Source organism: Agrilus planipennis, unplaced genomic scaffold (genome assembly GCF_000699045.2).
Source record: "Agrilus planipennis isolate EAB-ADULT unplaced genomic scaffold, Apla_2.0 scaffold22, whole genome shotgun sequence".
Classification (NCBI taxonomy): Eukaryota; Metazoa; Arthropoda; class Insecta; order Coleoptera; family Buprestidae; genus Agrilus; species Agrilus planipennis.
This window is the reverse complement of record NW_020438874.1, coordinates 1,583,433-1,599,617: the sequence shown is the minus strand read 5'-3', so window position 1 is coordinate 1,599,617 and position 16,185 is coordinate 1,583,433. Positions and strand designations below refer to the sequence as shown.

The following is a 16,185-nucleotide window of genomic DNA, read 5'->3' as shown; positions in this document are numbered from 1 at the left end:
AATTCTGGAAAATTAGCGAATCTCAAACATTTCCCCTTATTTTGAATTTAATACCAATTTGATTCCTGTCTATATACTCAATAAGATTGACATGATTACTCATTTTTACATGAAAAATTTTTGTTTTCCTTACACTAATCCTATTAATTGGGCGATAAACAACATAGTTTCATTTTTAACGAAAGTTTAAGTTTCATTCTTATTGAATTGTAGATATGCTTCGTTATCTGTTTTGTGCTTAAAAGTAGAGTTCAATTTTTATTTCTAACCACTACAAACTGTTACACCTCCAAGAAGAAGGAAAGGAATTCTGAAGGACTCGTGTATTTTTTGTAAAAAATATCGATTTTCGCTCACTTTCAAAACCACCAATGATCTTTCCCGAAAGAAACAGAGAAAAAAAGAAGAGCTTTCAACTCCGTGATATCGCATACACTTTATCTATTTACTCTTGAAACGCGCTTTCACTTTTTGGGTTTTACACAATTACGTACATATATTTTCTTGTCTCAGCCCTTGGTAAGAAATATCTTGCGTAGTTTTTATTCGTCAATATTTTGGTGTAGCATTAATGGGAACTACAACGTCTCCTTTTTGATATGTCATGTATACCTACCTACCTATATCAATTTTTTTATCTTACTAAGGGGATATTGAATTCCTATTTTGCTGTCCCGTCTACTTTAAAAAACACTGGATGAAAATTCAAACTATTTTCTAATTGTTTATTTTGTTGTTTTTTGTTTTTTACATTTACTGTTCTTGTTAATCCCCAAGGTTAGGGTTATCCTATAATTATGTGTACAGATTTCTAATGCATTTTGTGACCTTTAAAAGAAATTCCTTCTGAAGATCCCATAGAATTAATTAATTTGTGTACGAATAATTACATTAATTTATTCATTTAATTATTTTCGTCCCCTCCCTATAAGTAGGAGTCTAATAGCGCCCCCGACTTCGTGTGTGTTTCCCGGAAAATGCATTTTCGTTCCAGTCGTCGACTTTCCAATTTTAATAGTTGGTTATTTGCGGTTGTACGATTGAAATGAACTTTTACAGTACAGAAGCGCAATAATATGGCCTACGTACCTGGAGGCACATGTAGCCAGGGTTGTAGACGTGATCGCAGCTACAGTGGCACGTTGCCGCCCTTTGCTGGCTACCCATCAGTTCGAATATTTGCTCTGGATCGCAGTCGGCCTCGGCGGCGTCCATTCCATCTCCTTGTTTCCGCTTCCGCCTTTCGCTGTTATTACCGTTCGCCCTGAAATACGATCGTTCCCGTTAAAACACACGCATACAATCGAGGAGTCGCGATGAGATATCGATAGCACTTCATAAAATCGAAATAACTGCGTGCCTGCGAATCCTGATTTAGATATGGCGAAAGAAATAAAAAGGATCGCCTATCTCGATATTAAATGCGTATAGATTTTCCGATTTAAAAGAAGAATATCGGTAATTGTTATGTTTTTGCCTATTTCTCTTTTTCATTTTTTTTTTCAACGTGTAAAAGCTGTAGATGAAAATTTCCTCCACTTTGTTTCCAAAATACCAGCCAAAACAGTATATCTTTCTTATCTTTTAAAAACAATTCCGATTGCTAAAAACAAAGTGTAATCCAACGTGGTTTATTCGCGATAATCCACCAGCGCATTTTGGTGTCACTGGTAGTGCTTTTTAACAGGAACATAATATGGACATAGCCCGGATATAAACCCTCTGAATTATTTTACTGAACTAGAAAATTGGAAGATTTGAATTTAAGAAATCGGCTACTTACTGCATAATGTAATTCAATAAAAAACAACCCTGCTGCTATCATTGAAAGAGTTCGGAGGTCAATGAGGACAATATTGGAAAGATGCTTTCTATAGTTAGCCCCCAGTTGGGGGTAGTTATTTTCAACAGTTTTTACAGATTAAAAAGCTTTATATGTGATATTTAGATTGGATAATAAAACGTTGTTATTGTTGAAGTTACAATGTGTTTCTGAAACCTTTAAAAGTGACTGTCTTTGTCGATTCTGATTATAATTAAATCTGAAACGTTTATAAGTGACTGTCTTTGTCGGTAGGTAGTGATTATAATTAAATTAACTTTAAATCCATGCTTGACATTTACGCACAGAGAAACTTCGCAAAGGTCACCCGTAGGGAATATCCGCATACTTATTATACTTAATAGTAAATGAGAAGAGAAAGGGCACGTTCTCGCCTTCTATACAATATTCAACAGGTGACGACCACGTCATCGTGTACATTGTACATGTGTGAATGAGTGTAAATAGGTGGGTGGTTAGAACAAGTTGATTGTGTATGCTAACCTGGTGCTGCTGTCGCTTGTTCTCGTCATGACCTTGTGGCCACCGGGGCCCGCGTGTCCCCCAACCACCCTTCGGAAGCCGTACTCATCGGTCCCCAGCAAATCCTTGTCAAAGTCGGTCGAAGCACTCACCGAACAATTCTCCTCACGATAACTGTCGTATAAAAGGGCATTATGACCCAAGTGGGTGTTAATAATTTCGGGTGTGTGTTGCATTCTTCGGAGGGACGCATTCCTTTGGAATTTCGCCCCGGATATTGCCGGAGGGTCACACCCTCTAGCCGTCACCGCTGTTGCTTGTTGCTTTCCCGAATCGACGAAACCTGCACGTCTTGAGAAGAGAAATTGACAATGTAAAAATATGCGACAAGCAAATAAACAATTTATAATATTATAATTCATTTACTTTCTCTAGCGATTTGTCCCTTCCAATGTCTTGGATTGTAGAGAGAAAAAAGCTCAGTATACTCTCGACTCTTGTTCATTAAACATACTTTTTCATACAGTACCTGCCAAAAGTTTTGGTCAATCATGAATAGTAGTGCGAATCGAAAACAAGCGTTAAAGTCTTTAATATGTCTCCAAATATAAATAAACATCTGGTTGATATTTTCAGTAGATATTTACAGTAGTAATTGGTACCAATAGCAGCACATTTGAGCAATGCAATTTTAGTGGATAAAATGGTCAATTTTTCCGTGCAGTACTGTACTCTAAGAGTTTGGCCGAGAGTTGTCTCGTTTCTTTTCTACTTTGCGCCGGCAAACTGAAGGTCACATCGCTACAGAAACTAAACGAAATATACCAACTATTATTTAATGAGTTATAAGAATAAGAGAACGTTAGTTCCTGGGTCCACAGAACTTCATTTGATTTGAATTTTAATGACTTATTGAATTTGATGCAAAAACAATTTTGCTATTACCAGATTAATATTAATTAATCTTCTATATGCATTACATTTGAAATGCACGAATAATTAAAATAAAGTATTAATAATGTTGGCTTACAATTAGTGGTAGACACATTTTTAAATTCATTTTTATGACGTTAACTTTGTATAATTGATATAAATTTGAACATAATTACATAAATAGAAATATCGCATTGTTGTTTACATTGAATTACCTGTGCAAAGGTAATCCATTACGGTAATCAAAAGAATTTCATTATAGCTGGTTTAATTGTTTAACCGACGTATTTATTGCCAAACATGATTTAAATGCAATTTACAATTCAAGGAAAACACTCGCTGAAATTGCACGTGCATTGTTTGTTTAAACAAATTGCATTCGTATTTGTGGTGGTTGTTATCAATAGGACTAATCGGTAATAATGTTGGAACGTAACACAATCCTCTCAACGAACGTTTCTGTGTGGAAAATTAATTTAGGTACATTTTATTTTCTGACTCATTCAACTTTTCATGATTTTCACTTTTAATTCCAATTTGCGAGTTATAGTTTTTATTTTTATCAGTGTGTTAAAAGAGTATATTGTTTTATGCCCTGTTCTCAAAAATGTTTTTGTGCCTATTTTTCGAAATACTCATTACTCACAACAATTAGTCCTGCATAGGAATACAAACCAATTTCTGTGAGCCAAGACTGGTTAATTACAAACAGAAAAGCAAGGGCAAAACTTTAATTGCTTTAATACTTGTCTTTGTCTACTTTCGATCTGGATCAATCTGGATATTGTTCCCTTGTATTTTCTTAGTTTCTTCAACTATCATTTAGACAAGTCAGAAATATAATTTTCTATGATCTTGCGCTTGTAGTGTTTGGGTCATTGTTTTCAAAATTGAAACAGAGAAAAACAAACATTACCTTCTCATTGGCATTTTTACAAAAATCTAAATTTAATAACTTATTTAATTAAATAATTATTTTAAGTCGGTTTACGTTTTGTTAAAGCATACTTGTTACCATTAGGTTTATTTCAGTAAACATCGAATTTAAAGTTTCATCACAATATCCTGTAAACTATAAAATGCGTTGAATTATGTCGTCATCTGTTTTATATACATATCATGTTGAAATTGCGAGCAACAGAGTGGAGGATTCAGAATCCTTTTATGTCACCTCGCGATCCTTAATTTAATGCAGATGAATGATACAAAGTTTCTTGCAGTTGTAGTCACGAGTTTTGAAGACAAAGTCTGATGATACATCGAACTACCAAGTGCTATTATACGAAGTCGTTGGGAAGGAATCGTGAACTAAGGATAATGTAGTATAAGGAGAACTCACCCTCGAAAATGATAATGACACTAAATAGGTAGCAATCTTTTCTTTAAACTTGTGGATAAATCCTTTATTCAAATTATTTTATTGGAAGTAACAACGTTTAGAATAGAGACCAATCTTTGATTGTTTCGGTGTTCTGAGTGTAAATTGTCGTCAAACTTTGAAGCTTATACTTATGTTTTTCTTAACAAGTTATTGTAGTAACTAGCCAGAATTATTGAGTTGTATATTTTCGATGCTTAGAGGTAAAATAATATAGGTTAGAAAAGGCATTATAATAGGGACAATTTGGAAATTCCAACAGGATTTTTAAATGTGTATTATGCTTGGAGCACGTCTCTACAAATGCAAAACGAAAACGTGCAGAAAAGGAAAAGTTAGAAGCGTTTATGATGTGATGTTGCAGAAGGATGATTAGTTTTGGTATTGGCCTTGGTCTTGCTTATTCACGATTGGTCTTGATGAAATACTTCTTGTCTTGGTTTTGGTCTTGTTGACATAGTTTTGGTCTTGGTATTAGCCTTGCGTGTTAGATTGGCCACAGATGTTTCTTTTTTTTATGAAAACTCGAGAATTTACTCTTCCTCGAATATAAATTGACTCTTTCTCCAAAGCATAAATTGAAAATTAGCAAAAAATAACAAGTACAAAATACCCAAAGAAATATAAATATCGAAAAACATTAGTTTGTCTCTATATTTCAACCGTACGTTATCCAAAGGAACAAAGAACACCTACTCCGAGGAAATTTTTGTAAATCCCTTTTTCCAAACAGTGGTAAAGTTTCTTTTTATATATTTACAAAAAACGTTTTGTTCCAAGAAAAGAACATATGTGAAGGTTGCTTCAAATAGTTTTACTCATAAATCCACTGGAAGTAACAAATTTTCATTTAGTCTTACTTATTTGGACTTGGTCTTGCATATTCGGTCTTAGTTTTAGTTTCAGTCTTGGTTTTGCTCGTTCAGTCTATTACGTGTACAATTTGCATACTTTAAATATATTTTATCGTTGTTGGTGAAACGGTAAACATTAAAAAAGCATTTAATTTATAGAAAAACGGAAGTACCCTTTAGATATTTAAACTCTAAACAGCAATTTACGTAAAGTTTCCTTAACTGTTTAAAGTTTCTTTTCAAGTCTTCTTTCTTTGCGTTTTATAGTTTCCCACTTACAATTAATTTATTTTAAAGTGGAAAGTTTTAATTTCGGATAAGAGCGCGACATCCTGCCGGAAAAATCAACATTCCCATTGCGGCTTTTCCGTCGACTATAGTACGAGAGAATTACCTTAAAATGTTTAGCTTTAATTATTTTACTTACCTCTCGATGTTATATTGCAAAGCTTTTCGCCCTTCGATCTCGGTTCTCGGCGTGGAACAACAAGACCTGTTAATTCCGTATTCAGCTCTTATGTATTGGGGTGGATCCATGAAGAATTGACTGTTACGACACAGAAGTTCGATTTCTTGTTCATGACTCAATTTCAGTGCCCTGTAAAGATAGAAAAACACTCATGTTCTCGATTACTTAATCCATTTTGAACCAAATAAGGGAAGGTTTAAAACGAATGTTGAAGGAGACAACCACCGTACTAAGTATATAAGTAGCTTTCGAAGATAAGTAACTTTTGTTATTTATATCGGAATAACAAATAATTAGGGACTTCATTTTTTCCATTTGCTTTACTTGCTTTAGATTTTTATTCCGGAAAATTATGAAACAATAAAAAGGAGACAATTTTATCGCACATTTTTGATAATAAGTAAAACTACATACTAAACAAATGTTGAGAAATTTGTATATCTAATCTAGGATTACCTCTACCCCTCCCGTTTCTGCCTCTAATATGTCTCTGACTAGACCTTCATGCCAGAGAAGGTGTCCTACCAACCTATCTCGCCTATTGCTTATTGACTTCCATAGGGTTCCCTGTTCTCCTATGCTTCTAACCTTTTCTTTTCCGCAGCGCCCACCGTTTATGTTTCGCACCCGTGCAGCGCCGCGCTCCAAACATATACCCTCAACAATCTTTTTCGAATTTCTAAATTAACCGTACGCGAGCATAGAAGTGACTTTTTTTATTGATGCCGACTCGAATATGGGTTCACATGTTTTATTCATTACTTTCAGTAAGTATATTCGTTTGAAAATGCATTCGAACTTTTCTAACTCGAACGTTTATAATTCTAAATACTTCATGGTTTTACATTTATTCTAAACTTTTTAATTTTCTATTTCTGTGTACTAACCTGTGCAGGTCAGTTGTTGAAAAATGTTGCCGACTATCAAAACTGTCGCCAATAAGCATCTCTTCGCTACTTTTAACATTGCAATGTTGCTTTCTGAACGATGTTTGTCTGTGCAGTGTAATAGCTTCTCTCCCTGTCGAGGAGAACGAGTCACTAGGACGTTGGAAACCCATGAAGTCGTTGTCTGCTGCCGTCAGGTTTGTTTGGATGTATTTAGACGACTTCATGATTCCTTATAACTAAAACAAACGAAAACGAAAAACTACATTTAGTGCATTCTTTCTTCAAAAGAAACATATGAAAGTGTACTTAGAATCACAAAGTTTATTTTCATTTTTCTAAACTAAAGTGACATACTATTTATTTCTAAATATTTTGATATTACTGATATAACTGCAGTGCTTGAAGATATTGTCATTAATTTTACTGGATTAACGATAATTAAGTAACAGTTCCATATTTTGCTATTAAATTACAATACGAAATGTCAATCCTGAATTCGATACGTTGCACAACCCCAATGTTTACATATCAAGAGAAGAGATCTCTACACATTAATAACGATAAAGCACAGTTGATTGCGAGTGTATCGCACGGATATCAAGCTAAACTTGCAGTTATTGTCGTGGCTATTACCATGAAAATATACGTCTGATTATTACAATTACAATCGTTATATTAGCTAGATAGCTTTAAATAGAATGAAAGCGGTATTGATAGTAATAAAACAGTATTCTATGAAAATAAATAAAAGTAAAACAAAAATACTGGCATGCAAAGAAAAAGTAGGGAAAGAGCGAATATAAAAATAGTAGACGAAAGAAAAGTAGGAGAAGTGGCTGATTTTAGGTATCTAGGAAGTCATACAAGTCAGGACGGAAGAAGTAGTAGGAATATAAAGTAAAGGACAACACAGCGTCGAGTTGCCTTTAATAAAAAGAAGTCACTTCTATACTCGCGAACTATTAATTTAGAAATTCGAAAAAGATTGTTAAAGGTGTATGTTTGGAGCGCGGTGCTGTACGGGTGTGAAACATGGAAGGTGGGCTGGGCGGAAAAGAAATGGGTAGAAGCGTTCGAAATTGGTGTTACCAGCGAATGATAAGGATACCGTGGAAAGAGAAGGCTAGAAATGAAGAGATATTAGAAAAAATAGGAGAACAGAGGACTCTATGGAAGCCAATAAATAATAGGCGAGATAGGTTGGTAGGATACCTTCTCAGGCATGAAGGTCTAGTCATATTAGAGACAGAAACATGAGTTAAGAGGAGTAGAGGTAGACTAGATTAGATTAGTGTTAGCAAATAGTTATGGATGTTGGATGTTCTAATTTTAGGGAAATTTAGCTCAGGATAGGAAGAAGTAGGAGTGCGTGTCCAACCAGTCTTAGGACTGACGACCTTATGATGAAGATGATCATGTCACCCTGTAGAATTACTTTAATGTTCTTGGCCAACTAGTGATGAGTAAAATAAAGCCGAGACCAAAACTGATCTAATCTTATCATAAATAAGTTAATTTTTCTTTTAGATTTTATATTTCTCGCAAGTACAACATTTCTACAATGGTCAATTTAATGTTTTTGAATTACCAACAATATCGATTTTGTGTTTAGAAATGTTGGTCGTATCGTGTTTAAATCTCAAACTTTCTGTATTGGCATTAACCGAGTGTTTTTAAAAGTTCCACTAGAAGTTCCAGCCTTAGTTTGCTGAGTATTAATAGATTCTTAGAACGGTCAATTCCCTAAAGGAAAATGACTTTTAAAAACTTTTCCTACTAAAGATCGGTATTGAGATCGCGCGTCAAATGCAACTGCACATCGTAAACTAAAAGTGGCTTCGAGGTCTCCTTGCAGTATTAAGTTGTGTGAAATTGTAATTTGCATTTTCCGGTTGGTTTCGAGTCAGCGCATCGGGGACTTCTCCAGATAATTACTCAACGACTCCGACAACTTGACTTACTCGGGGACCGAGATGAATATCTAGTTAGTTTACGGGAAGTGGTTACAGGAAAAAATAAAAGAAGAAATGACATCGTCAACCCGTGACCCGATTTTAACCTACATTGTACATATTTTTGAATATGCTAGGGTAAAGTGGAGTTGATAAAAAACCAACTTGTGAGTTTATAATTAACTAGTATAGCCCGTCCAAATTTAAAGGGATGATGGTACGATAAAATTAATGATACTGACATATGTCTTCTCGTATGTCTTTTACTAAAATAATTTATATAATTAAGAATTATTTGCATTTATTATTACCATCTGTAGCATCAGTTGTTAGAAGTTTTCTAAGAAAATTCCNCGTGCTCGCTGCATTATGTATAGTTGTTTCGCCTAGCCCCTCTCTTCCCCGTAAAAAATTATCATGTATTAAAATAGCCTCAATAATTCGTGTTTCTTCACTTTTTGTTTTCGTACCCTTACTTTGGGGAGAAACTTTTGATAATGACCCTTCCCCTTTCTCCAAAAGCGTTATCAGGCTAAACCAATCTCAAGAAATGTAATATATATGGTAGTAAAAATTAGAAATAATGTTTTTATTACCATCTGTAGCATCAGTTGTTAGAAGTTTTCTAAGAAAATTCCAAGAAGACATAAAAATAGATTGGCAATACGAAACGATGTGCACTTTTTTGTTATGTAAAAGCCTCGATGTTTTGTGCTTACCTTGACGGACGAAGGTATATATGAGCCCTTTTTATAAACGAACCTTTCGTGGTTCAAATAGATCTTTTGAGCTGTCAAACTGGGGAAATGGCAAGCATATGAGAGGCGTTTTCCTTCACAAAAGGGGACTATCCCCATTAGAGCATCGAGTTGGCAACAATGCTCGTTCATACTACAATAGTTATTATTAAGAAAAGGAAAAATCAGACGCGTTATATAGAGGTAACGTTTGAAGCCCTTTTTTTAGAAAATGGGGTTGATTTAAAAGTAAATGGAATGAAAAAATATTTTACTCTTTGAGGTTTTGTACAAGATTTTGATTTAAATGTAAAACTACGAGGTATTCATAAAAATTCAAAGTTGTACAATTAATTAGAAAAGAAGAATCAGTTCTCAGAATAACTTTACCTAAATTGACCTATTTTTCTTAGAATAAAATCGTAATTTCAACGAAGAAAATGTAGAAACTTTTATGTTTAGAAATATTTTTGGNATGTAAAACTACGAGGTATTCATAAAAATTCAAAGTTGTACAATTAATTAGAAAAGAAGAATCAGTTCTCAGAATAACTTTACCTAAATTGACCTATTTTTCTTAGAATAAAATCGTAATTTCAACGAAGAAAATGTAGAAACTTTTATGTTTAGAAATATTTTTGGGTATATACCTATAGTGTAGAACTAAGTTTAAAGATACACCCCTTGCTAAAATTATTTTCTATTTAGTGGTAAAAGATTATTTGTTTAACAACTGACCTAACTTCTAAGCGGTGATGCTGAATTCCCTCCCGCAGGTAGTTTTGGTTAAAATACAGATGTCGAATTCCCTCCCAGGTACTAGCCGAGTTCCCTCCCAGGTACTAGCCGAATTCCCTCCCGTTCAAATCAGCTCCGATAATAAAGTTAACGACTACTTATAGATTTTATTTATCGAAAATAAATATACATTTATAGTGCACTTCAGTACTTCAGTAAATTAAAGATAAAATAATTTCGGAAAAAAAACATATCAGTTATGAAATGTTTATTTATTTAATTTTAAAATGGTTTCCCACTACCTTAACAAATTCAATGTTTGGAAATTCGTGTGCGTCTAGCTTTTTGATGCAATCATCCAGAAGTTTTAGTTTGTCTTGTATTTGACCAATAGAAGGGTAGTTTGATAAAATTATTATTGTTATTGTGGTGTCTATAATATATGAATAATATTAAGATTAATATGTGATATGAGGCTGTATTATTTAAACAATTCTTTATGACTTTATAGTGGCAATTAGCACTCAAGGTCCGCCGCCCGCCGTTGGGAGGCAATTGATGTATAATTAGGAGGGAATTCGACATACGGAAAATTTTAACCCTCATTAAAAACAGGTATATGGGAGGGAACTAGGCATTATCCCTTCTAAGAAACATCGAATTTTGTAACTGCTACTAGATGTTGTTACGTTCTATACGTAAAGGTTTCTCCAAAAACACTCCATACAAAAAGGTCAACCCCAAGGAAACTTCTTTTAACGGAACTAATAACGTTGAATTAGATTTGCTGGAAATAAACCCAATCTTGTAAAACTCTTCGATCTTAGAATTACATGTCCACGGTAGCTCGTTTGTAACGAATAAGGGATAGGGGGAAGTGGTTATCTTTTATTTTTGCGGCGAATAAAGGCTGAAGTTGTCCGGGACTGTTTTCCCGTCTGATCCATCTCATCAACAGAATCCGTAACATCAATTAATTTAAACAAACAGAAAGCACCTCGTATTTGGTATGAACCAATCTACAGTAACACGCATCGCGGCATCAGATTATACATAAAACACAATATATTTCGTCGACAATGATTTCGTCAACCGGGAAATCCTCATGCAAATTTGAATTGGTCGTAGACCTACCTTTGTGTCACGTCCCATGTCGAAATTGAATCCAATTTTACATTCGGCCCAACTAACTTAATATTCAGCAGTTTTGCATTTAGAGCAGCTGTAAAAATTTAAGCGCAATTTTACGTTATCTGCATTTATTCCTACCGCACACATGCACAGATATGGGGTAGGTATACACGGCGCCATATTATTTTTCAACCGGGAAAACATTTATATAAGGTTCAGTTTTAGTGTTTTTGCATTGGACAGTTTACAAAACTACCTAAATCTAGCATAGAAGTATTTTCGGAATGATGTATGAAGAAATAATGCAGAATACGCCAAGTTTATGGAGGTTTGACAATAAACGAAAATTGTAAAAACGATAAAAAAGTTAAAAACAATCTTGTGCTGGAACAAGATAATAAAAAATTCAATTTTTGAGTCTATTAGTGAATCAATTTTTGAGGAGTTAATGAGGCTACACGGGGGCTAGCTTAGTAGTAGAATAGTAGACAGCAGTAACAATTTTTCCTCAATAATTTGAGATTATTGTAATGTTCGTGGGTTTAACAAATTAACTTTTAAGAAGAAAACTATTTATTTACACTAATTATTATTAGACACTATTAAATTATTAGAAACTTAGGTAATTATTCTGTTTATTTACAGTACTGTCACTATTCACTATGCTATTTATTTCACTTCTATTACTGTCAATTTATTTCTTGATTCACTTCTGCAACGGTCAATTTATTTCTACTACTCTCGGCGATCGTCTCTTCCTTTAAATACCCTTTTGGTCCCTTTCGGGAACTTTCTCGAACCGTCCAGAAAATTCTCGTTTTCTTTGAACTGTTTAATTGCTTTCCCGGAACGCAGGTACGATACACACGTTTACAGATACGACGCACAAGAAGAAAGGCGCCCGCGGCTAGTCGGCGAATCGATAAGCCGCTCACACACACGTATACCCGGTATGCCCGATCGCACACAAACACGTTCGTGCTCGCTACATTATGTATAGTTGTTTCGCCTAGTCCCCATTCTTCCCCGTAAAAAATTATCATGTATTAAAATAGCCTCAATAATTCGTGTTTCTTCACTTTTTGTTTTCGTACCCTTACTCTGGGGAGAAACTTTTGATAATGACCCTTCCCCCTTCTCCAAAAGCGTTATCAGGCCAAACCAATCTCAAGAAATGTAATATATATGGAAGTAAAAATAGAAATAATGTTTTCACTTCAATTTATTAGTATGCATTGTTCTAATGTGTTTAAATAGTATTAACAGAATGTAGAATAATTGAAAAAAGCTAATTTATATCCTTCTTTATTGTATTTCTGTTATTTCCAAATAAAATCGTCGGTTTTGATGAATAATTTACTTGAAATATACATTAATAAACTAAACTAGGTACATTAGTGAATATGCTTTCGTTGGTTTTGTCGTTTTAACATCCCATGATTGACATTAATTATGAAGGACAGGCTAATGAGCATGAAGAAACAATGAACTAATTACTTAAATTATGTACACCATGTCGGGAAGTTGTAAAATACCCATATGTTGTCAAAAATAATTATTAACTGTAGATTTTAACCTAACTATGAAAATATATCCAGTAGACAATATTTCAACTACATCTATATATATAAAAATGAATGTTTGTTTGTATGTCCTTTATAGAATCGTAAACTATGCATTCGATCATGTGATGATCTTTAGCAAACTTGTTTTGCATGAGCAAAGAAGGTTTCTGAGATGGTTCGACCAATTTTCGACAGGAAAAACAAGAATCAATAAAACTACTCAAAATGAATTGAATATTTGTGTAATGCCTTTCCTTCAAATTTATTTTAGTTGATGGCGTAGCAACGCGCGCAGGGCAGCTGGTTAATGCTTAATGTTTAATGTTAAACAGCTAGTTAATGATAAGAGACATCCACGTGTGCTAGTAACTAAAATGTCAGAGGGGTAAAACTAATCATAAGGGGGAACGATTTTTTCAAAGAAAAAGAAAAGAGATCTGTCCTGATTATCTACTCGAAAGGATTTCCAGCCTGTATCCAAAATTTCATAAAAATGTTCATTCATTAAAATTTTCATAGTATTAAACTCAAAAGAGGAGTGAAATTTTACACATCAATTTAAATTTAAACACAGAATAAAGAGCAGGACTGTAATTATTCATGAATACATTGTTTTTTGCGAAACTTCCGCATTTTTACGGGAATTTAGTATTTACTCAAAATTTCTTTAAGGTTTGTGTGTCGGTGCTTAGAATCACTAAATGTTTGCTTTATAATTTTACGATTCGCTTATAGCGAAAAACAGATCGATAAAGTGTGATTTGGGGTTGAAATTTCAGTAGCCACTATTTGAGCATTCAGGTTATGTTGTACGTCATATTGACCACCAATTAACTTTTTTCAAGAATTTCCAAACTCCACCAAACCAAAATTAAACTAACGACGTAATATTGTATATTTAAAATTGCAGAGTAACACCTACTTACTTATTAAGTTATTACCTAAATCAATTATCGACCGTTTAAGTAGTGAAATCAATAATAAATAATCAATGGAAATAGAATTGGAAATCGATCGAAGAATCACGAGAAGGGAGNAGTGCTGATACAACACAGCATAGAATTGCCTGGCCAGTTGGGTTTTGAGCGGTAATACGTTCGAGCATGTCAATAAGGTTAATTCTATTGGAAATATAGTTTGGGTCGCCCAAATTTGTTTTACTGTTATTGTAATAATTATAAAAAGGTTGGTACAGCACATTTAGCGTTTTTTCAGTCAAGCGTTTTTTAATTAACGAATTATTGCCAAGTAATTGTTTTTCGTACAAAAGGTTTTGTTGCCCGCCCCAGAGGCGTTAATGGGCTTACAACGCACATTTGGTTATTGCTGTTTATACTGTAATGTTCGTGGGTTTAACAAATTAACTTTTAAGAAGAAAACGATTTATTTACACTAATTATTATTAGACACTATTAAATTATTAGAAACTAAGGTAATTATTCTGTTTATTTACAGTACTGTCACTATTCACTATGCTATTTATTTCACTTCTATTACTGTCAATTTATTTCTTGATTCACTTCTGCAACGGTCAATTTATTTCTACTACTCTCGGCGATCGTCTCTTCCTTTAAATACCCTTTTGGTCCCTTTCGGGAACTTTCTCGAACCGTCCAGAAAATTCTCGTTTTCTTTGAACTGTTTAATTGCTTTCCCGGAACGCAGGTACGATACACACGTTTACAGATACGACGCACAAGAAGAAAGGCGCCCGCGGCTAGTCGGCGAATCGATAAGCCGCTCACACACACGTATACCCGGTATGCCCGATCGCACACAAACACGTTCGTGCTCGCTACATTATGTATAGTTGTTTCGCCTAGTCCCCATTCTTCCCCGTAAAAAATTATCATGTATTAAAATAGCCTCAATAATTCGTGTTTCTTCACTTTTTGTNACTTCTCCTTCTTACATCAGAAAACGTCTGAAAATGCATTGAAAGCGTTATTTTATAAAATAAAAAAAAGAATACAACCTGTAATTATACAACACTCTACTGAAGTGAAACTTCTTCAAATACACAAACATACCGGGATAGGGGTTGAGGAATATAGTATACATAACGGAGTTGCCTGTAACGAACATTGCATTGAAGCGGGCTCACGGCTCAAGCGATCCCCACTACGAATTCGACTACGTGGACGAGTAGAGGGGGGACATCCGTTGCTTGATTTCGTTACATAGCAACTCGCATGAAACGAACTTACCCTACCGTGCGTAAAGAAGTTCCACTTCAAAAATTAATTCTCGACAGTAGGCAATTAGGTCGTTTTCTGTTTTGACATTTCGAGTAAATCATTGCCATGGTATAGGTTAGTTAATTTTACGAGAATGTTTTAAAACCTTTTGTCTATACTATACGTAGAAGTACATTATAAAACAAAGAGAACGAAATGATACGATTCAGAGCCAACTTTGCACTCGTTTGTTCTGCGGGCAGAAGAGTTAGCGAGGAGAAACAAAGATTAACTGCGGACGAGTCATTCCAATCGCCATGTTTACAACGAAATGTAGGTAATATTATGCATGGGATTCGTTCTAAGCTTAAATGAATGGAACGAATCGAAAGGGACTCGAAAATAAATAGGGGTTGAAATGAAATGCTCATGTTAAAAATACTGCTGAATAATTGAGAACTAATCCCGACAGCTTTTATTACAAAGACAAATGATTTTTGGACAATTCGCCCACGGTCTGATACAAGTATACATGAAGTAATTAATTAATAGTATTGAATAAATAAGAAATCGATTTTGCATCTGTTTATAATTCATCAGGCATACAAAAGTATAGCATAACACTTCAGGGATGTTTTTTGGAAAAAATTAATAACAATTCAGGAATTTGGTAAATATGTAATCATCAAAGGCGGGCTTTATATCTTTTGAAAAATTGGACGTGGAAAATTCTTCTGGTAGGCCGTTTTTTATTTTCGATGCAGCAAATTTCTGTGAATATGGAAATTTATTAAAAAATAGATTGTAATTCAGCCTGTTTTTATTTATAACTAGCTTTTCCCCGCGGTTTTGCTCGCAGAAATTAATATTGTTTCTATATAAAACCTTTTAACTCCCAACTCACCCTTACAACGTTTTAATTTTATGTAATGTCGCCATCTTAGATTTCAAATACAAACGTAGCAACAACATTTCATCCTTAAGGGTTGATTTTTAAAAATTGCCAAAACACGTATTTGCTTAATTTCAACAATGAGCAACCTTCGAGTAAATCCG

General features: G+C 34.2%; 1 protein-coding gene across 1 annotated transcript in view; it reads right to left on the bottom strand.

Moving 5' to 3' along the window:
- LOC108740780 overlaps positions 1 to 16,185 on the bottom strand; it is a 225,751-nt gene that overhangs the window by 194,592 nt on the left and 14,974 nt on the right. The window contains exons 2-5 of the mRNA XM_025979956.1: positions 6,827 to 7,065; positions 5,898 to 6,068; positions 2,327 to 2,656; positions 1,086 to 1,264 (exon numbers count right to left, since the gene is read on the bottom strand). Of these exons, the coding sequence (XP_025835741.1) occupies positions 1,086 to 1,264; positions 2,327 to 2,656; positions 5,898 to 6,068; positions 6,827 to 7,053 (907 nt within the window). The 5' untranslated portion in view covers positions 7,054 to 7,065. The remainder of the gene's footprint in view (positions 1 to 1,085; positions 1,265 to 2,326; positions 2,657 to 5,897; positions 6,069 to 6,826; positions 7,066 to 16,185) is intronic.